The following is a 22,020-nucleotide window of genomic DNA, read 5'->3' as shown; positions in this document are numbered from 1 at the left end:
ACAGCAGGTGCACAGGGATATAAAAATACAATGAATAGACACATTCCATATGTTGTTAGAGTCACATCAACGCACATTAATTCAAGCTGACCACATTACTCACATAGCAACACATGCAGCACAAATATTCCCACACACAACTCACAGTGTGTTTAAAGCAAAAGCAACTAAAGAAACCAGTCACTGGAAGTTAATTTATTTTCTGTGACCACTCAAATGTCGACTGATGGCATTTCAAATGCCAGCTGGCATCCACCTCGGCTCACACTTTGTTTATTGTTGCAGAAAAAAGTTAGATTCGCTGCAACATTTGAGCAACTCCGATATTCGGTAATAAATCACCTGCGTTCCTGTGTTCTGTGGTATCATTAGAGCTACAGTTAACATTCTCTGAGAGTAAATTAGTGTTAGGAAAAGCACAGGTGTAACTAATAACATTGATGAGAGCTCCGTTCCATTTAGGTGTGCCAGTAAACCATGACAGTGAGCCAGAAGGCACAGTATGAGGGCTCCAGAACTGGCATGCACAGTGCTGCAATAATCAATATTTTGATGTTAACAATGGATCAAATTACTGCATGTAATGAGAAAACAGCTGCTCAAGATGACAAACCCACGGATAATTAAAACCCAGCTCTGCAGTTCCCCACTCACTTCTACAGAGCCTTTAAGCCTCTTTTAGCACATTACTTTGGTTTTCAGGCCCACAAACTCCAGTCTCATCAACCCCATTTCCAGCAGCCCCGGGCAGCTATTTTCAGCAAACCAGCCCATTAACCCACCGTACACTACCTGCCCAGCACCAATCAGTGGACAGACAAAGTTAGAAACAAGCTGGTGATTAAAGTCATACATCTAGCAGCCGAAGCCAGAATTTATTTTCCCAGGAGTTAGTGAGACAAAAACAGAGCTAAAAGGAGAGTGAATGTTTTGTCGGGTGGCCAGAAAATGGACTCCAAAGGAATGATAATGTTGCTCTGTCCCTGCTGGATGTGTAAATAGGCAATTTTTATTATGTGTCTTTAACAGGAATATCACATATTGTATTTTCAGCTTGTTACTGTTTCCCCAAATGTCCCCAAAAAATTCTAGGAATAGTATTATAAATAGAGCCTCAATATTTTAGAGGGGAAAAACTTACCAATAACCAATATGACGGCCAATATAGAGAATTTTTTAAGGTGGAATTAAATGGATTATGCAACAATTTTTCACCAATGCAACTAGGCAAAATATTGAGAAGGCGGCTTCTGAAAAAACAAATAACCTTAAAGATTATTTTAGATTACTATACATTATACATTCAATATATTACATTGTCAAATGATTCTAAATGGTCACCCATAAAGTTGGAATAAAATATTTTTTATAATTGACAGATAAAGTGTATATTTTCTCAAAACTTTATCAATCAATCTGTTCCAAACACATCACAACTATTATATATACTATTTAAATAAACAATTTATATAAAAATGATTTGCATTAATTGTATTTTTTTTCATTTGTAAATCATCCCAAGTACTATTTTCTGCATTATGCATTTTGTAAAGAAAAAAAAATCATATCTGTGCATATATACCAATATCAATAGGTATCAACATGCCTTCGGTGGGCCAATGTTGGCTGATAACATCAGTCAAAAGGTCCTTATTATTACAAATGAACTTATAATAATAACTAATGTTATAAGTTACATCATATTTTAGTCTGTTTTGAAATATTTCACTGTCAAAGTAAAAATCAAATAAAAAAACAAATACTGAAAATTCAAAATTACCACTTGCAAAAAAAAATCCCATCTGTGTTAGTTTGTGTACAGCAGGTAATTTATGACTTTTCCCTGTGGTTCTGTTCACTATTCCCAGAAGCATATTATGTCCTGTCCTTGTTACAAGGGGACCTTGTTTATTGTAAACTGAAGTGCACATTGTCTTCTTGCAGCAATAACAAAAAGAGCGTGCAGGGACATTTAATCCCATTAAAAAAACTGATCTGCTACTAAAAAACAGATCATTTAAGGTGTAAATTGGCTTCACATCAAACACACTGAAACACATGACTCACAGTGACAGTAGCCAGCAGCCCCTCAGGCACGTTGGCCACGATAATGCCAATGAGGAAGATGACCGCCTCCAGCCAGGTGTAGCCCAAGATGAGTGACAGGATGAAGAAGGACACGCCCAGGAAGACGGCAACCCCCGTGATGATATGGATGAAATGTTCGATCTCTATGTTGATGGGCGTACGGCGGACTTGGAGCTCTGACGCCAGCGTGGCGATGCGACCCATCACTGTTCGGTCACCAGTGCCGATCACGATGCCATGGGCCGTACCTGAGAGGGAGGGGGCACTGTTAGTGTCTCTGGACAGGAGAATCAGTCAAACACTTACACAATACATCATTTTTTAACAAACCACTAGTTTGTCAAAGTAGTCAGTCACTCACATGACTACAAAGAGACACAAGAATACCAAAACAACCATAAAGTGAAAGTGAAATGACCTCAAAAATACAGAAAGCAACAACTAACATGACTACAAAAGGGGCAAAATAACTACAAAGAGACCAACTGCAAAGAGATACAAAATGACTACAGAGAGTAAAACAATGATGAAGAGCATGAAAAACAACACAAGAAGACCAAAACAACTATAAAGTAGGACAAAGCAACCGCAAAGAGCCAAAAATGACAACAAATAGACCCAAAGAGACACAAGATGACTACAAAAAGGGGCAAAATAACTACAAAGAGACCAAAACAACGATGAAGAAGAGCAAAACAACCACAAAGGTACACACAATCATCACAAAGAGACCAAAACAACTAAGAAATAGGACACAACAACCACAAAGACACAAAAATGAACATGGAGACAAAGAGTAACTACATAAAGACACAAAATGACCACAAAGAGACATAAAACAACAACAAAGACACACAAAATGGCTACAAAAGGGGCAAAATAACTACAAAGAGACTAATATGACTATGAAAAGGGACAAAACAACCACACAGAGACTAAATTGGAAATGAAAGAACTACAAAGAGATACAAAACGAAGACAAAGAGACATAAAACAATGTCAAAGAGACACAAAATGACACATCCAACCACAGACTGTTACGTGCCCCCCCCCCCTCCCTTTGCTCTTCCTGTCATGAATCTGTCATTCATTGTGTTGTCTGTTTTTCCTCAGGTGCAATCAGTGAGGCTGATTTAGGGAAGGCTACAAAGAGGGGGCGGTGGCCACTCCTCTCTCTCTCTTTGAGCTTTTAGCAGCAGCAGCAGCAGCAGAGCGGCCTGCTGCTGGAGATCAGGCCTTTTGTTCTTGTTTGGTTTTCGCCTTTGTTCTGGTGGGACTGGTGGCTCAGTTTTCGGGTATTTATTTCTGTTTGTTATTTTACATAGGGTATGGTTTGTTGGCAGAAGGGGTTCTCTCGGATCCGCCGGCCCATTGAGGGTTGGTCCAAGGGTTCTCCTTTCTTTTATTGATTTTGCCAGCCCACAAGACCTTTTGTTTATTTGTTAGTTTTGATTCCCTCTGGGTTGTTTTGTTTGAATCCTTTGCAATGTATCATTGTTTTGCATCCATCCTGAAACTGGTAATTATGTTAGATCCCTTTATTGGGAGCCTTTGGTAGGGGGTCGTAACACAGACATGAACAAACTAACAAAAAAAAAACGAAGAAAAGATGAAAATAACAAAAGAACTGCAAAGAGACACAAAACCACAAAAAAAGGCTTAATAAATATAAGGTCTGGAGAGGTGGTGAGGCCTGTCCCCAGGGGCCTATCGTCTCATTTTTTTAACGAGATGTCCGGCTCTCAGCGGGCTAACCCAAACGCTCTGACTGCTTTAGTGAAATGTTTATGGGTTTCAGAGCAATTACAGAGAGACAAATGCCTGTTAACAGTGTGTAAGACACTGCAGGAGTTGAGTGCTGCACTTTGTAAACAAGCAGGACGGTTGATAGGGAGGCGTAGGGCTGGATGAAGAGGAGTGATGGATGGAGGGGAATTACAGGTGTTGGCCAGTGATTGATGGTTTTGCACATGCCCGACTGACTGAGCGAGTGAGGAAAGAATCTGAATCACGTAAAATAATAATAATGTGATTCAGAGACATCAGCAGTTTTTATGGGGACAATTTTCTCAATAGAAGTTGGTTGAGTGAGAGAGGCATTGTTTCTGGAGAGAAAATGTTGCTCCTTATTGTTTAAATATCATTTATAATGCAGCACAAAAGAGATTTTAATTGAACCTATTGTATTAGCAGAAATCTCAGGGACACATAAAACCCAAAGTATCTGCATATAGCTAAACATCGATAGAGATAATTTAGACATTTTTTTTTTTTTAGTAAAATGTGTAAATTGGTTCTTTAACACAACCCAAACACACAGAGGGAGAAAAATTGAGTCACAGACTATAACACAGCAGAATAAACAGTTAAGTCAATACATGCTTTTACAAGTTTTCATTAATGATTCAGATATTGATTTTTTTGGAAGAAGAAAAAAGCTGGTGTATACACTCAGATATGGCTCTTGAGTCAACACAGACAAGAAGTTAAAGTGCTCAGAATTGTTTTTACAATTCTATGACAACTGGGCGAACTCCACCCACTGATGGTGATTATGTCATATGATGAAAAGCTAACAAACAGCTACTTTATTGAACTTGTGGTTCCATTTCTTAACTGTGTCCAAGGTCAAAATCAACATTGGATGACAAAGTATTAAGCAGTAGAGAATATTATTAGACTTAAACTAATATTTCTGTACTTTAGAGACAAACCGTTCACTTTGTATTCAACCTACATTAGAATTTAGATGTAGAGATTGATGAAGTTGCAGATTCTAATATAAAAATCCCATTGAAATGCTCCCTGCATCCCTGTTTGATGATTGATAGCGACTGAAATGCCGACTAAAATTCCCATTGGTTGGATCTCAAACGGGAGAAACTCATTAATAATCTAAATGCATTGAAAACGCAATAACCACTGTAGGATGGAGGGATGGCTGTTCTGCTGAATCCACACAAGGAAAAATCTACGTTGATGGCTAAAAGAAGACTCGATAAGAGACAATCTTGGCCATATGTGGCCTACTGACCCTCAACACAGTTGGTGGAAAAGAAACAGATGTTGCGGGTCTCCAATGGATTGTCATGCGTGAACTCTGGGGAGCGAGTCTGAGGCTCGGATTCGCCCGTCAGAGATGAGTTGTCCACCTTCAGAGGGAGAGGGAGAGAGGAGGAGAGGAGGGTGTTACCCAGAGAGACAGAGGGAGAGACACAGGAGACAGTGAGGAGCTATGACTGACAGGGTGGAAATGAAAGCAGCAGCACTTATCAGCAACAAGTGCAACACTCCTGTCATGTCAAAGCTGTTTTCTAGTCTTACTTATTTTCCCCCATGTTTTTCTATAGGTGCAGAAATGTGTACATTGATTACAGTCTTGTTACACTGCGGATAAATCCAGTGGGAAAACTCAGGCTACAATAAGTGTTACCTGGGCTTGGCAAAGCATTCATCAGAAGAAAAATCTGTCAAACTGTGAAAAGTGAGTTTTTCTTATCATTTTATATTTAGTCTTACATGTACACCGTTGTCCATTAGTTAGAATAATTTAGTTTTCAGACACAATCCTCTGTCGATTGTGGTTTCATTTTTATTGTAATATGTTTGGAAGAGATTGATTAATAAAGTTTTGAGAAGATGTACACTTTATCCGTCAAGAATAAATCACATTGTCACAATCATTTCATGGAAAGAGATTTAAAAAAATAATATTATTCCCACTTTATGGGCGACTGTGTTCTTTGCTTGAGTATTTCCATTTGATGTAACTTTATACTGTACTTCTACTTCACTACATTTTGAGGCAAATATTGTACATTATTCCACTTTATTTAGCTGACAGCTTCAGTTACTTCAGGTCGAGATTTAACATTAAAAACATGATAATTTTAAAGTAATGTGACGTTTTTTTAATATTATACTTCATAATAGTAAAAATTAAAAGTAAAAAATTAGCCCTATCTTTACAAAATTGAAACGCTGCTTACATAAATGCATCAATAATAATAAAGTCTTATAATAATAATGTACACTGTCCTCCATAAAGTTGGAATAAAATATTTTGCATGCCTTTCCATGAAATTATTTTATGTGATTTATTCTTGACAGATAAAGTTTATATCTTCTCAAAACTTTATTAATCAATCTCTTCCGAACATATTGCAATGAAAATAAAACCACAATTATTTATTATTCAAACTTCATGGGTAACAGTGTATGTAGAAATAATAAGAAATAATAAATTAAATAAAAGAGGGAAAAACACTATAAAGACTATTTAAATAATTAATTTATATAAAAAATAAATAGATAAATTGCATTCTTTTTATTTCATTTTTTTTCATTCATAAATCATCCCAAGTATTATTTTCTGCATTATATATTTTGTAAAAAATAAAAAAAATAAAAAATGAATATCTCTGAGAATTGTGTCTGAAAACAAAATTATTCCAACTTTACGGGCATATAAAAAAATATATTAAAAATCTGAGTGGGTCCATTCTGCATAATGATTATTTCAACTTTCGATACCTTAAGTACATTTTGACGCTGATACTTTTGTACTTTTACTGAAGTAAACCTTGAATTAATGACTTTTACTTGTAGTGGAGTGATTTTGCAGTGTAGCATTAGAACTTTTACTGAAGTAAGGGATCTGAATACTTTTGCACCACTGTACACATGCCTTTTTCAATGTCTTTGCACATCCTGCACAAAACTATACAGCTTTGTCATTCTAAATAAGTCATATTGTGCATAGTTGTTCTACTATCCTTATAATCACACTAATACAACATGTTTAATTTATGCACCAAACAACAAGGAAAGTTCCTTCTAAGTGAAAGCCTTATTCTGATTCTGACATGTGGTATTCTGAAGGCAAATCCTACTGATGTTGCACAGAACTATCAGGGGGATTTAAATGCAGTCATAAGATATTATGTAACATGCTACCAAGACAACAGCTTTGAGATGTAAAAATGTGGCTATGAGACTAAAATGCTGCTTGTTGGCAACAAAAAAAAGCCACCTTGAGGCTGACATTTTGGGTTTGGAGTGAAATAGCTCAGCAACTGTTCGGTGGATTGCCATGAAATTTGGCAACAACATCCAAAGTCCCCTGAGGATTAATCTTGGAATTGTGATTCCGATGACATTCCCACCACCCTCAGCTGTACTTTATTTCTGTGCTAGTTAGTGAATTTTTGCATGCTTGCACACTGACTTGAGATGCTGAACAGGATAAACAATAATCGATTAAAAGTAGAGTTTAGAAAGAAAAAAAAAGAAAGAAGGAAAAAAAAGAGTAACACAGCAAGACCAAAGTCAGCTGAGCAACTGTAATCCCACTGAGACCTGCAGGCTCCCCGGGGCTGAACACGCCACCCCTCCCCTACCTTGCACCCGCTGGCGGAGATCACTCGAAGGTCAGCTGGGATGCGGTCTCCCCCTTTGATCTCCACCAGATCTCCCTGCACCACAAGCTCAGCATTGATCTGCATCTTCTCCCCCTCCCGGATCACCAACGCTTGCTGGCATGAAGAAAAAGGAAGAGGGAGTCGAAGAAGAAGAGAGAGGGTAAGAGAGAGAGAGAGTTTGGGAACAGAGAGAGGATTTAGTCAGAGGAAGAAGAAGTGCGATAAAAAAAAAAAGTGGAGCCAGAGGGTGTAGAGGTATGTGAAAGGGAGAGGTAAAGAGAGGAAAAGGAAAAGGAGAGGGAGAAAAGACAGGTAGTGGAAAAGGAGACAAGTATGGAGTGAAAAGAGCCTAAATAGATTAAAGAATTAGGCAATCGAAGTGCTAGAGGTGGATAACGCGAGGGGAGTTTTTATGCAAACACACTCACAATCCAAAGTTGGCTCAAACATTTATTCTTCCTTTGTGCAAGCTTATTAGGTTTCCACTCAAGTGAGTGTGTAAGCCCTACTTGAGGGACGGCTTATTGATTCTGAAAGCTGTGAGACTGCACCTAAACACCAAATGCATCAACTTACCTGTGGCACCATTTTCTTAAAGGAGTCCATGATTCGGGAGCTCTTGGCCTCTTGGAAGTAGGAGAAACAACCGGTGATGATGACCACGGCCGACAGCACCACGCCCAGATACAACTGAAACGGGGACAAAGCCAAGCCACAGCGGGGAGTCAGTGTCGTTATCGTCTCTTTTTTTGGTTCATGTGAGGCATGTTTAAGCGTAGGAAAAGGGGATTTGCAAAACCTTGAAACGGTTTTAAAGCAGCAAAACCTTAAATGCAGAGTGTAAGAGTTAAGAGCAGGGAAACCTGGGGAAGCTCTCAGTCTTAGTGATAGATTTAAGAGGAAAAGCCGTCCTGGAGCTGAATTCTCGTGTACTATTTCTGTCATCTTGGATGGTTCATTCAAGTGAACATCTGTCTCCAAAAACCCAGAAAACCAAGAACTGAGGCTCTGATCTGCGAGGCCACCAAGAGATGCTGTCTGAATTGGAGCCTGGCTTTGTAAACTCCTTGTTGTGTGAGAGCAAGGAACGTTTTTATGGTGTTTTTTTATTTCATTTTTCCTGCGAATATTTTCCGTTTTAGCAGGGAAACGCTGTTATAGGTTCAGCTCTCACTGATGCAAACAAGACAGCCAGGCACTCTGGATGAAAGTGTCTGCCAGCTGGTGTTGTGTACTGTATGTCCTGGACTCCTGGAAAATGAAATTCCAAAAACCTTGAAAAGTTTTCTTTTTTTTTGGTAGGTGCTGCTTTCATTTGACAGCAACAACAGAATGTTTTGCTCTTTTTCACTTGAATGTCTTTATTTTTTCTTTTTCTGTTAACGGTAGCGGTGCAAAATCTTCTGAACCAGGAAACACATCTATATTCTCAGCAAATCACTTGTCAGTGTTCGGCTTGCAGCTCCTGGTTTTGTCTACACATGGGTTTTTTTTTTTGCAGATTTAAGCTCAGCTCTTGTGCCTCTTCTCGCTTCGGGAGACATTTGTTCTTGTTCACCAGCTGCACGCAATTGTAGGAACAACATCTGTCCAGGCAGGTGACACATAATAGATTCATTTAAATCTACTTAAGTTGAAAGGATTGAAAGGGTAAATGCTTAATTTCCAGATTGAAAACATGAATTTTAAAATATGGCAGTAAAATGTGTTAATTTGGCAGAAGCCTGGAGATGCTGAAACATTTCTTACATCGACGAAGACAAAGCAACCTTTCAGCGCAATAGATACATAAAAAATGATGTTAAATGAAGTTTAAATCCGACAACAGCGATGTGTGCAGTCCTGTTAGGGTGGATTTTCATCTTAAATATCTGCTTGTACATTATGCAAAGGCTCAAAGTGCCAAATCTGCAGGCGGTCGGGGCTTTTGAAGTAGCTCACCAGAGCATCCAGCTGTACATACTCAGTACTGAATGTAGAGATTAAACCGGGGAGATTAAAGTTGTCACGTGTGTGCATGCGCATGTGTCTATCTACTGTATGTTACTGTATATTATGCAAGGGTTTAATGCTGTCTGGGGTTAGCAGAGCGCTGAATGATGATTACATAATGACTCAGAGTCATAAAGTGCAGTATGGATGGCTGCTTGGCTCCATTTGAACAGCGGGTGGTCTGATTATCTATCCCTGCTAATGCCAGGACCCGGGCCAGTGTCAGTGGCTGTTTTTACGTCACACTCTGAGGGGGGGAGCCCTCTGTGTCACTGTGTACATGTAATTAACTACTAATGAGGAGCGAATCATCATGTGCCTAATGTCTTTTAAGGGTTTGGTTTTTCCTTCCTCTCCTATTTGAACATTTTTAGGCTCCTTTTCTTTTCCTCATCTTTGTTTACTCTATTTCCTTTAATGGCTTAATGTTGGTTATGTGACCTATTTGCATTTTGGCAAGGAATCTCAGAAAGGAGATTTAGATCTCATAAGGCCATCCTGGTTAAACAGAGGTCATTGAAAGGAAACCCTCAGAAATTAAATTGAGGATTTGGTTTAAGTTGTATTAAGTTGTATAGTACGTGTGCAGAATGTTTATGGCTTTGACACAACTTGGTATTTCTTCATTTTCAGTGGGATTATGATATTATCTCACTGACAGATGGTGTGACTATATTAAGTTGACAAAATTCTGTTGTCCAAATTGATGACACCAAATAAATTATAATCTTAAATGAGTCATTTAAGATTTGTTGACTCCAATATTGCCAATGCTGCATTATATATCCTGACTGAGATGCAGGCTGGACTGCTCACCAATCTATTAAATTTACAAATTGGTACATATGCACAAGGGAGATTTAGCCCTTCAGTGTATATTAGCCGTTAAGGTGAACAGTGCAAAAAAAAATGCTAAACTAATTGGAATATTATTAGACATGCAGCAAGAAGGATCGTTAAACTTTGGGTTTTTTAAGATTCTCCTCCAGTGGAAAATTGCTTTGAAGAAAATTGATCTACAGCCTAAATGACAATATCAAGAGATTAAGCAAGATGTGCCAGCCAGTCAGAGAAGTGGGCCTACTAACTAAAAACCCTGGAACTGACTGCGGTTCACTTTAGTAGCTTGAACTTCAGAGCATCAATAAAAAGATGCAGGAGAAAAATGATTCGTTTCACATGTGTGGAGAGTTCTGTTTGATTTAATGAGAACATGTGAACAAAGTGCACTGCATTTAAACCTAATTTCACTCATTTTGTATGTGATATTTGCAGAAATTTACCGTTTCATAATGTATATTTTGATGATGACAATATATTATTATAAATATTGTGGTACTGGCTGCATCGATAAAGATACATTTTAAACAAAATTAAACAAATTCATAAGAGTTTAACACAAGAAGTTAACATTAGAGTTTGAGATACATATGTGCAATTAAATTCATAAATGTCTTCAATGTGTGGATATGTTTGTCTGTCTATGTATGTATCTATTTCCATCTTGAAAATACAGAGAAATTAGCCTTGTTGCTGGAAAATAAATGTCAGCATTTTGAATTCCTGCAAACCACAGATAAGTTAATATGAAACAGTTTTGACACCCTTTGACAACCTCTGTATGACACGCACAAGCTTTCAACCGACATCTGTAAAATCATCTGAATCAATATTAGACGCTCAGAGCAAATGCTCCAGAAGTCAGGTGACATAGTAAAAAGAGTATTTTACCAAGGATTTTTAACCAGTTTGTGTCCCCTGGTATGTAACAAAGTGAAACTTTAGCTGCAACAAACATATATATTACACACATATATATATATATATATATATATATATATATATATATATATATATATATATATATATATATATATATATATATATATATATATATATATATATATATATATATATATATATATACATATATATTAATTCAAATCATGATAATGTACAAAACCTAAGAAAGCTGTTTTTGTTGAATTTACAACATTAAACCACACATTAAACACTGTGACTCTGGAGTGTCAGAGACTCTGTCTGGACTTTAGACATATGAGACACATCATCATTTACACGTGTGTATCATGCGTCTCCAAGGGTGTCCAGCTGACCACTTGTGTTCAGATTTATTTACTACTTAAGAAGGTTAAATTGCCTTTTGTTGTGCACATATATTACGTCGGATGAAAACAACAACAACAATTCCAGTTGCTGGATTTAAGCTGTGTTTCTCGGACTAGCTAAGAAGATGTTGGATAAACATATTCACATGTATGGCCTATTGCAATTAATAACATTATCAGGAAAATTTGTGACTGGCAAACCATCGTTTTTGACTGTTGGCACTCATACGGCTTTCATTAATAACATATTTTCCTGTTACATCCTTGTCTGGGACACATTAGGATGCATCTGTGTTGACACTACAAAATATATGTGGTCAAATGTGTCCTAGACCCTGTTTAACCCTTTGTTAAGTGTACAGAGTCAGAGTTTGAGGCATTAGACTTTCCAGGGAGTCCAAAAGTGACGCTGAGGGGTCCTAAGAAAGCGTCTGTACATGACTATAGGGAGTAGGAACAGGTTTTATCAGCTCAGAAATGTTAAGATTTACATATCTGTAGTTTGCAGACACCAAACATTTTATTCTGGCAGCTGTAATATAAATACATTAGGTGTATACAAGTGGAATTGTATGTGTTTGTTTGCATATTTCCCTGTGACTGTCATCGTTTGTTACTGCACCTGTATTATAACTCTTGCTGTCTTTGAATACCTGCATCTCTCCCCGTGTGTGATTAATATGTAAGGCGTGTGGCTGTACATGTGCGTGCATGTTTTACAAGCAGTTTCTCACATTGTCATTGGGAGCCTCGTCCTCTGTGGCCACCTGGATGGTGTAGGCCAGGAAGCAGAGGATGGCACCGATCCAGAGCAGGATGGAGAAGCCGCCGAACAGCTGACGGCAGAACTTGACCCACTCCGGTGTGGTGGGGGGAGGGGTCAGGGCATTTGGACCGTCCCTGGCCAGAATCTCTGCAGCTCTGGCGATGGTAAGACCCTGGGGGAGAGCAATTTTTAGGAATGAATGTCTTTCTGCATGCACTGGGAATCTTATTACAACACAACGACCCCATTTTCACCGCGGCTTAAAAAGCAATTTTACTGCTACAGTTGCAGAACATCAAGTATTCCTGCCTGGCCTATTTAACACCACAAGTATAATAAACTGTGTGACTCTCCTCATCTAAGGTTCTCGGCCGTAAAAGTGTTGGATATAACTTTATTGAAATATTTTCATGACTTTATGCCTAATAGTGTCAAGGTCTAATTTACAGAAAATCCATCTAAGTACCTGAAATACGATAATTTAATTATACTGGGGAAAACACACATATTGGCTCTTTTTCAAGCTTGAGCAGGTTTTTGACATTTTTACAGCTCGTGATATTTTCAGAACACTATAGCTTTTTTTTTTTTAATCTGAAAAAGATACAATCAGTTTCACTTCACCTGCAATGTCAAACATAAGGTAAGCAGCAAATGTGTTTACAGCATAAAAACTTTTGTGATGTGTTTGTATCTGTCTGTGTATGGGATTGTAGGAGTTGTTGTGTCAAAGTGTGTATGTTTGTGTGTGTATGTGTGTGCGTTATTGAGGGATTAAAGATGAATGAGGCTCAAGGTGAGCTGAGGACGCCGCGGTGCATCTAACGTGACCAAAGTAATGTTTGGTCTCAGTTTGGATGTTGCTTACCAGTACAGACGAGCAAAGATTACATCTCTATGGGGGATACAACAGCAACTCTTTGTCGTGTGTTTGTGTGCATGTGTAAATGAGACTGTTAGTGTGTCGTTACCCGCGTGAGGTCCACTCCATAGCGTTTTCCCAGATCATCAAGAGTTATTTTGTGGTCGTCCTGCAGGGATAAAATGTTCCTTTTTTATTTGTGCTTCAGTGGAACAGAAACAGTAAACAGAATCAGTGTAATGTTATTGGCCAGTAAAATTATTTCTAAGAGAATTTGCCTTTGACATAATGACAAATGGGAAACTGTACATTTTATTTTACAGCAATGCATTCTACTAGGTGCACTGAGGCTGCAGCTGTAAAGGGAATTTTAATAAGTGACCAGGGTCAAATAGATCATGAGGGCGTAGCACTGATGCATTACGCACCTCCATCTCACTGAAGAAATACTTTATTTTCTCTTTCTGACATGGATCCAGGGGCTTTATATATAAGATTCATTCCCCATGACAGATAGAAGAGGTCAAAGAGTGATGTCCACCCCCCCTGCATCCCCAAGTAGTGATGAACTAGAGGTGGGCAAACTGTCTGTACTCCAGTAGTAAAAATATGACCCCTTGAAAACTGTAAAACACTGTTAAAATTGATGGTTCGGATTTTTTGAAGTGGGCTCATATGAGGCACTTATCCACAGTCAGCGTATAACCTACAGCAGATGGTGGTCACCAGTTTGGAGAAGCAGGCAGGCACAGAAGCTAAGCAATACTGCTGTGGACGAGGGTAGCTGTAAAATGTATTTAAGCCACCTGACAAAATCAATACGAGTTTACGCAGGGGAAACTAAAGCTATTATCAATGCTCTCTTCAAAGCAACCAGACTTCATTGACAAAAACAGTTATTTTGCCTCACAGAACACATGAGTTGCTGTCTAACACTGCCTCAATCAGATGGTTAGTTTGTGTTTTTGTGTGGCTTTGGTGTTTCAAAGGGTTGGCTCAGATTCAACAAAATCACACAAAAGCACAAACAAACAAACTGATTGACGCAGCAGTAAACCAGTAACTCCCATCTTCTGTTAGGTAAAATTACTGGTTTTGACAATGGAGTCTGGTGGCTTAGATAATGGCTTCAGTTATCTGTCATAAAAGGCTGTCTTAGTGCAGGTTAAAGCCATGAAAATATTCTAAATATAGTGTTTTTTTAGGTGGCTGAAATACTCCTGCCTGCTTCTACAAACTGTAAGTAATGGACTGACTGTGGATAAGTACCTCAGACAACTTGCCAAATTCCTCCTTGAGATTTTTTCCACTGTGGCTAAAATGGAGTTGGGGACTGAAGCAACAAAAATTCCAGCTACCAGCTGTCAAGATGGTGCCACAGAATGAAGAGCTACTTTCTTCCCTCAACAATAAGACAAATCTACCAACCTCTTCACCAATAGTAGTCTCAGAGGAGCAAAATAAAATGTAGCTGCAACTGATTTGGCCACAATCTGGCCACAGTTTGCTAGTTATTTATATGACCCCCAACACCCACTATTGATTAGCCATTGTCTGGTGGTTGTTTAAAGGATTTATGGGTGGAAAAATACAGGAAATCACTAAACAACTGAATAAAAACATGAAGCAGACTGATGAAAGTGAGATACAGCACTTAGTCCCAAAGCTACTCCTAAGTGTTGACAGCATCCACAGAAATCTCTGCTTTAATCAGTCACAGGCCAACTTGATAATTGACAAGAGCTGCTTTATCAGAGATAGTGCGTGCAACAAATCGTACCCCAGTTTTCATGGGCATCGCATGACTGCGTTTTGACAGCACCTCAAAGAGATACAGCTCTGCACAAGACAAAAACTCTGCACTACGCTGCTGGTGGCCCACAAATTATTCAGTATCTTTCTGAGTACAAAGAAGAGCAGCCAGAGGGTGGTAGAACAGATCGGAGAGGACAGGCTGGCTTAGAACTCATCTACAACTGACTACACTAAGCAGGTTAGATTGCCATTTTGTTTACGGGCCACTGTTTTCATTTAAACCCTTTTAAATAAACTGGTGTCTTTGGAGTAACACTATTTGGGAATCGTTTGGGAGCAGCAGCGATGGAATCAATCACTGTGTAGAGTGAGTGTGGGTTGGAGCAGTGACAGCTTGTTTTTCTTACCAAGGACACCTCCTTCTTCAGCTCATCCAAGTCCCTGTCCTTCTGCTTCCTCTTCCCTCCATTCTCGGCACCACACTGGGGGGGGAAAGAGAGAGATTACCATACATGAGGCCCGTAGGCTATCATTCCAAACCTCCACAGGAAATAAGTGGGAAAAGCCGCATGTTTGTAACCACATTGTGCCTATACCCATTTACATTCATAGCCACATATTACTAACGTCAGTGTGGGCACAATGGACTTTGTGTATGCTGGTTCATTTCAATCTCCTGGCACTATTGGCAAACCATTCACTGAATATGGAGGAGAAAATATTTTTTCTCATAGTGGGAGTTCCTCATTTGTGCGAGCGAGAGAGTGTGTGTGTCATGAACAGTTGGAAGAATGGTGCATCATGGAAATCATCTGCTGCTGTCAGTCTCCTCTTAGCAGCACGTGTGCATGTCAGTGAAGGAGGGATACACAGAGAGACTGAGAGGAGAGTGCGAGCGAGTGACACAGTGAAAAAGTAATCAAAAAGAGCCAAAGAGGGAGCACAGAGCCGGTGGAGTGCCTGAAATGTGTCTGGCATAGCAATTTCCCCCCACTGTGTGTGAGGAAGATTACCAGCCTGTCCTCCCATAAAGCTAAATGGAATGGGCCTGATGGAGAGAATAAACACAAAATTACGTAATTACCCAAATAAACAGCAAGCCGGGAACAAAACTTATTGAGGAGAAAAGCTATCATCCTGAGATGTTACTGTCTTTAAAAAAAAAAAAAAAAAAAGCAGCATTGTTAGAAATCCAACACTGCTGCAGACGCGTTTAGAAATCTCAGTAGTTTTCCATGATGCATGTCCACGCCATATGGTGTTACTGTATATACACCACAGTAGGAACACACAAACTGACTCATCCATTTAGTTACATCAGGAAGCAAATGTTTAAGGGGAAATCATTTTTGTAGGTTTTTGTTTGTTTTTTAAAAAGAAAAAAAGAATTGGACTTACCCCTCTGCCCATGCTGGATGTCCAGACGTCGGCAGGTTATAATGTGAAGGACAGCGCTCAGGGGCCCCGCCACAGCTGAGACCTCCCGCCCCCACGTGGGTAAGACACTGGTGGCTTTTTTTGGGCCCGGCACCCCCACACCAAACATCCCCCTTCTTGTTCCCTCCTGTCAGGGTAACCTGAGCCATATAACTCCCCCCTCCAACCCTTCACACTACTTACTCCTATACCAGGGCCTCTCTGCACCCAGGAACCCCCCCACCTCCACCTCCACCACCATACACACTCTCACACACACAGAGGGGTTTCTGTGTGTGTACCTGCACCTGCTCAATATGTTCCCCACCCCCCTCACAACACACACATAGCTCCATCGCAAACAACAGACCATCAATCACAGCTGTCAGCACAACAAATGGAACTTTGCACTCTACATAACATACAGTATTTATAACATGCATGATAATAAGGGACCAATGGTGGAAAAAGTATCCCTTACTTGAGTAAAAGTACTACGAATTTACTCCACTACAGTCCTGCATCAAAACTTACTGACGTTAAAGTACAAAAGTATCAGAATTAAAATGTACTTAAAGTAGCAAAAGTAAAAATACTTATTATGTAGATTGGTTTATATATTACAAATAGATTATTGTATTATAATTATTCATGCATTTATGTAGGCAGCGTTTTAATTTTTGTAAAGATAAGGTAATCATTTTTACTATATGATATACTGTTGTGAGGTTTTATGAAAAGAAAAAGTCTAATCACTTTAAATTTATCATGGTTTTTTGTGTTAAATCTCAACCTAGAAAAGTAGCTAAAACGGTCAGCTAAATGTAATGGATTAAACATTTAAAAAAATTAAATAAATTGGAAAAACTCAAATAAAGTACACGTACCTTAAAATTGTACTTAAGTACAGTACTTGAGTAAATGTACTTAGTTATATTCACTGTAAGGGATCAACATTGGCCCTCAAGATTTATAACGAAAAGGAGCCGTAGTATTCTCCTATTTCAGATTCTGAGCACAGACTGAATCCTCAGATCTGTTATGCAAATAAATCCGGTGATAAACTGTTTAATCATTTGCTAATTGATCCTCAAAGATGAACTGTTTCTTCTGTTTGAATTCAAAGTTGCTTGTAGCCAGTAAAATGCTGCACTTTGCTTAAAGTCCAACATATTTAAAACATAAGGTGGGTCACCACCATTACACCCACGCAGCAGATGCAGCGAATGCTCCTGTGTCAGATAAGTACCAAATGTCGCCTCACAAGTTGCCAATAACTTTCAGAGTCAATTTTACATTTTCTACATTGCCTCTGATCCTGTATGAGCTGTATGCTTTGATGTATGCATGAGCAACTGTAGTGTGCTCCTTTTTCAAGGTTTCTTCCACAAAAGGTTTTTTTTTTTTCAAGGATATGTTTTCTTGCTTGTTAGCATATATGTCTTTGGTGAAAACTTTTTAAACTCTGTATGAATAAAGTTTCTTCTTTGAGTTGACTATTTCTAAGACACCGTATATTGTTATGCAAATTTAAATTTAGCTGTAAGATAAGAGGGGGAAGAAATCAAACAGGTAAACCTCCATGGGTCAACAAGTAAGAGAATAAATAAGCTAATATTCGTGCCTCACGAACACAATCCTGCTAGAAAAAAGCCAAAGTCATATGCAATAAAATACACCTTCACTCAGTTCTAGACACTCAGACAGTCTTTTGTGGTCTGATGTGATCAAGGGGAGAGCCTGAAAAGTAAAGCTAATGCATAGATGTTTTCAAACTTGAATATTTTTCCCCTGCATAGAAGTCTATGAGAAAATGACCCTACTTCTCACTTGTTTTATTACCTCAGTAAACATTTTCACAATGAGTTTATGGTCTTAACCGCTTGTTTCAAGTCTTTAATTGAGTGTGCTGTTTATTTTGTAAATTATGTTCCCATTTAGAGTAAAATAGATGGTACAGTAGGGTATAATTTAATGCATGGCTACCAAGGTGCACTGTGTGCATTGAAGCAGCCGTGTTTTGCGGTTTTGAGTTGTTTGCGTTTTAACTCTATAAAGTCTTGGGCAATTTTTTCATCCTGCCTATATACACCACTTAAAAATGTTTAAATGCCATGTTGGTATATTTTTTTCAGCACAACCTCACCTATATGACCTAATAATAATTTATTTTTTATTATGACTTAATGGATCAACATTTTGAAACAAAAAGAAACAAAGAAAAACCAACATAAATGTGATCTTGTGATTGTGTGTGATCCTGTCATCCAACTCTAGTTTTTATTCTAGTGACTGTATTTTATTTGTGTCTTGTGTGTTTAGCGCAACAATTTGTCATTTTGAATATTTTGTAGTCATGTTGTGTCTTTGTAAGTCATTTTGTGTCATTTTTTTGTTATTTTTTATATATTTAGTCCAACATAAAATGTGATTTAGAATTTTTTTTTTCTTTCAAAACACTATCATGATCAAAAAATAATTTTAAATGTTGCAAATGTGAACAAAGGTTGCAAATATAACATATAAGAGGGGTACATTCAGTTCTATCATTTCATACAAACTATATTTGACCTTGTCTCCAGTTTTACTTAGAGATAAATTTACAGTAGGGCTCCACGCTGCTTTGTTTTTTACGTCTGGATGTGATGAAGAAGTCATGCTTTGGTGCTTTTGGAGACTCTTAAGCCCAACTTTGTCCCTTTACTGTGTGCTTCTAGTTAATGAAAGTTAATTGAAACACATTTGGTCACCAAAAATGTCTTGGTCAGTATTCATTTGTACTAAAAGACAGTCTAAGAAATCAGTTGTACAGTTCCTTTACTATGACAGTTACCATACATTGCAGATGCAACTTGCTAACCAAGCTAGCTAGCTAGTAGTAACATTAGCTGGTAACTTAGCATATGCTATGAACAGGACCGTTAAAAAAAAAAACATGGTTAAATGTGGTGGCTAATTTTAGCTAACTAGTTTGCTGACTTCATGACTCTTAGCTTTGCTTGTGATACTGTTACGGTCCAATATATTTTAACATGTCACAGATAAACATTTCGGCGGCTTCATTACAAAGGTCAAACAAGCAACGAACCAAGGCCTCAGAAAACTGTCTTTATCCCACACTGGCCGCTGTTCAGCAAAACATAGCAGTAGTCTTGTTTTAAAGCTAACGTTAGTTATGTAGGCTAGGTTTTGAAATGTCCCAACAATTTAGAAAATTAATTTCATTTGATTACTTGCTAAGACTTAGCATAGGTGAGATGAAGATCAATATGTCTCTCACAAATTTGTATGTTAGCGTTAAGTAAGGTTCGTTACTAGAGTCAGGTAGCCGTATACCCAGACTGCCTTGCGCGCTCGAATTTAATTTCAAACCTCCAGGCGGTCTGGCAACCAGGAAGGTTTCTTAGCCCTGTTTTAGGGATCCAATCACAGAGCGGGGAGGGACGGCAAGACGATGACGCGTACTACTCGGCACTTGGAAGCTTGTAGTTTTCCGGATCCAACATGGCTGCTGCAGACGCGAAACTCTCTTTAGCTGTAGATGGTGTTTTAAATAGTTTAGAGCGAAAGTTGAAAGGCGAAAGGTCTCTCGGCGGCTCCGCTGTCCCCCGGCTTGTAGCGAGATCACCGGTAGCGCCGGCTTGTATCGCCGAGCCGGCGGTCTCGCCGGTGATCTGGCTACGAGCCGGGGGACAGCGGAGCCGCCGAGAGACCCGCAGCAGCTTGTTTATTGCCCATAAAATCAGTGGATGTGTGTGGCTGAATGACATGAGGGGGAATAAAGCGTGAAAATAAATAATCTTGCAGAAAGCGAGAACTGGAGAAGCAAAGCAGCAAACAACACTCTCTCACAGACACACACACAACAAACATTAATTTCTGTAGCTCTACTATGTCATCTGGTATAACTGATCTGATTGGCTAAGAGCTACCTACAGACGCTTTTGATAGACATTCTAAGCGTCCAATAAACGGCTCCGGAGGATCGTAAACCACACCTCCTCTACGGAGAAAAGCATTGTAGGTGTTAGCCAGGCTAAGAGTCAGGATGAAATTAACCAAAGTTTAGTGTAAAGACTGAAAGTAGAGGGAAACAGTTAAGCTAAAAGTAAAAAATACTCCCTCAGGCACCTATACAGCTCAGTAGTTGACATTATCTTGTTTGTTTAATTGTCCACATTTGCATAAATGTAAAAATTACAGGGATTTTTTTTGCCGATGACAAGACTGGATATCTACTGCACCTAACTGTTGTTAGTCAAGAAACAGTTAAACATCTCTCTAAAGCCACAAATTATCTTTTTGTCAATTTTATTTTATTTTTTAAACCTCTTAACTAACAAACATGTTACTTCAACATGTTAATGAGTGAACTTTAGAGGTGTTGCCACCCAGCCCAAGGACTCATTGACAAAATTTAATTGACAGAGCAATTACTAACTGGAATAATTTCCCCTCCTTAATATAAAATAATAAATCATCCTTTAAAACGAATATGCAGAGGGATTTATTGGCATGCAGATGATGGACAGGATAGTAGGAATAATGGATCGAGCACTATATTTTAATGTTTTGCTTTATGAGGTGTATAATTCTCAGTGCCCAGCTACATTAGATTTGCAATCACTGTTGATATTTTTAAAAATTGATCGAAAACTTACTTATTAAGGCAAACTTTCAGCTATTGTAGTTTTTTAAAATCTTTTTTCATCCCGTATTTTTCTGCCGTCAAATTGTATATTTTACTCTCTGTATTTTGTTTCTATCTTGTTTTTATTAATGTTTATTTTCATTTTTTTATTGTGTTTTTAATGCCATATTGTGAAGCACTTTGAGCTGCATTTTATGTATGAAAGGTGCTATACAAAAACAATTAGTTATTATTATAATCTAGCCTAGGATACATTCTCAGCTCTATATGGATTTCTAATTAGCATTCTCTGATTGTATGTACAGCATTAACTTGCTTCAAATTGTATATAAATCTGATTTTATGCATATTAATGCAATTCATTTTCTTCATGTAATATTATGGATTGTGTGTCAGGTGTAGACCCCAGGAAGATTAGCTGGATTAACGTAGGTCCTAAAAATACAAATGCTCTGCATATTTTTGAACTTCTGAGGCGAGCCAGTTGTTCCTCCCTGATTCCAGTCTTCATGCTTACATTGTAAACATTTTTTTTTTTAGTAGTTATTTTCTAGAAATTTACTGTATTATTTATACTGGGTTTAAATTTCTTAAAAGAGGTAAATTACTTTTATTACACATATTTCCCATAAAATAGAAGTTCATTCATTCATTCATTACCATTAGCCGCTTATCCGCAATCGGGTCGCGGGGGCTGGAGCCGATCCCAGCTGTCATTGGGCGAGAGGCGGGGTACACCCTGGACAGGACGCCAGACTATCGCAGGGCTTAAAATAGAAGTTGATATCCCTAAATACATTTTTAAAAAGTATTTTTAAATTGCTTAATGGTCTTGAATGTTAAATTACAGTAAATTATATTAAAACATTTTTTAATACGCATATTGATGAATGTTAAATTGGGGCATTTTTCTGTTTTCTTACAGTAACACTATAAATTTA

At 38.3% G+C, this 22,020-nt stretch overlaps 2 protein-coding genes across 5 annotated transcripts in view; both read right to left on the bottom strand.

Annotated features, from left to right (window-relative positions):
* Positions 1 to 3,084, bottom strand: part of LOC131980974 (sodium/potassium-transporting ATPase subunit alpha-2-like) — a 35,089-nt gene extending 32,005 nt beyond the window's left edge. Inside the window, exons 1-2 of one of the 4 annotated variants that reach the window (XM_059345273.1) lie at positions 2,450 to 3,084; positions 2,068 to 2,336 (exon numbers count right to left, since the gene is read on the bottom strand). In XM_059345273.1, coding sequence (XP_059201256.1) covers positions 2,068 to 2,292 — 225 coding nt within the window. In that variant the 5' untranslated portion in view covers positions 2,293 to 2,336; positions 2,450 to 3,084. Of the gene's footprint in view, positions 1 to 103; positions 259 to 2,067; positions 2,337 to 2,449 lie in introns of those variants that run through there. The other 3 variants (XM_059345274.1, XM_059345276.1, XM_059345275.1) reach the window with 3 other exon arrangements.
* A 2,010-nt stretch (positions 3,085 to 5,094) lies between these two features.
* Positions 5,095 to 16,422, bottom strand: LOC131981004 (sodium/potassium-transporting ATPase subunit alpha-2-like). Its single transcript, XM_059345298.1, has 7 exons — positions 16,411 to 16,422; positions 15,420 to 15,494; positions 13,367 to 13,426; positions 12,364 to 12,567; positions 8,085 to 8,198; positions 7,488 to 7,622; positions 5,095 to 5,240 (listed from the first exon to the last, which is right to left on the bottom strand). Exons 1-7 carry the CDS (start codon positions 16,420 to 16,422, stop codon positions 5,115 to 5,117), a joined length of 726 nt encoding a protein of 241 aa, XP_059201281.1. The 3' UTR covers positions 5,095 to 5,114.
* Between the last annotated feature and the right edge of the window lie 5,598 nt (positions 16,423 to 22,020).

Source organism: Centropristis striata, chromosome 11 (assembly GCF_030273125.1).
Source record: "Centropristis striata isolate RG_2023a ecotype Rhode Island chromosome 11, C.striata_1.0, whole genome shotgun sequence".
NCBI lineage: Eukaryota > Metazoa > Chordata > Actinopteri > Perciformes > Serranidae > Centropristis > Centropristis striata.
This window is presented reverse-complemented; position numbering and strand designations above follow the sequence as displayed.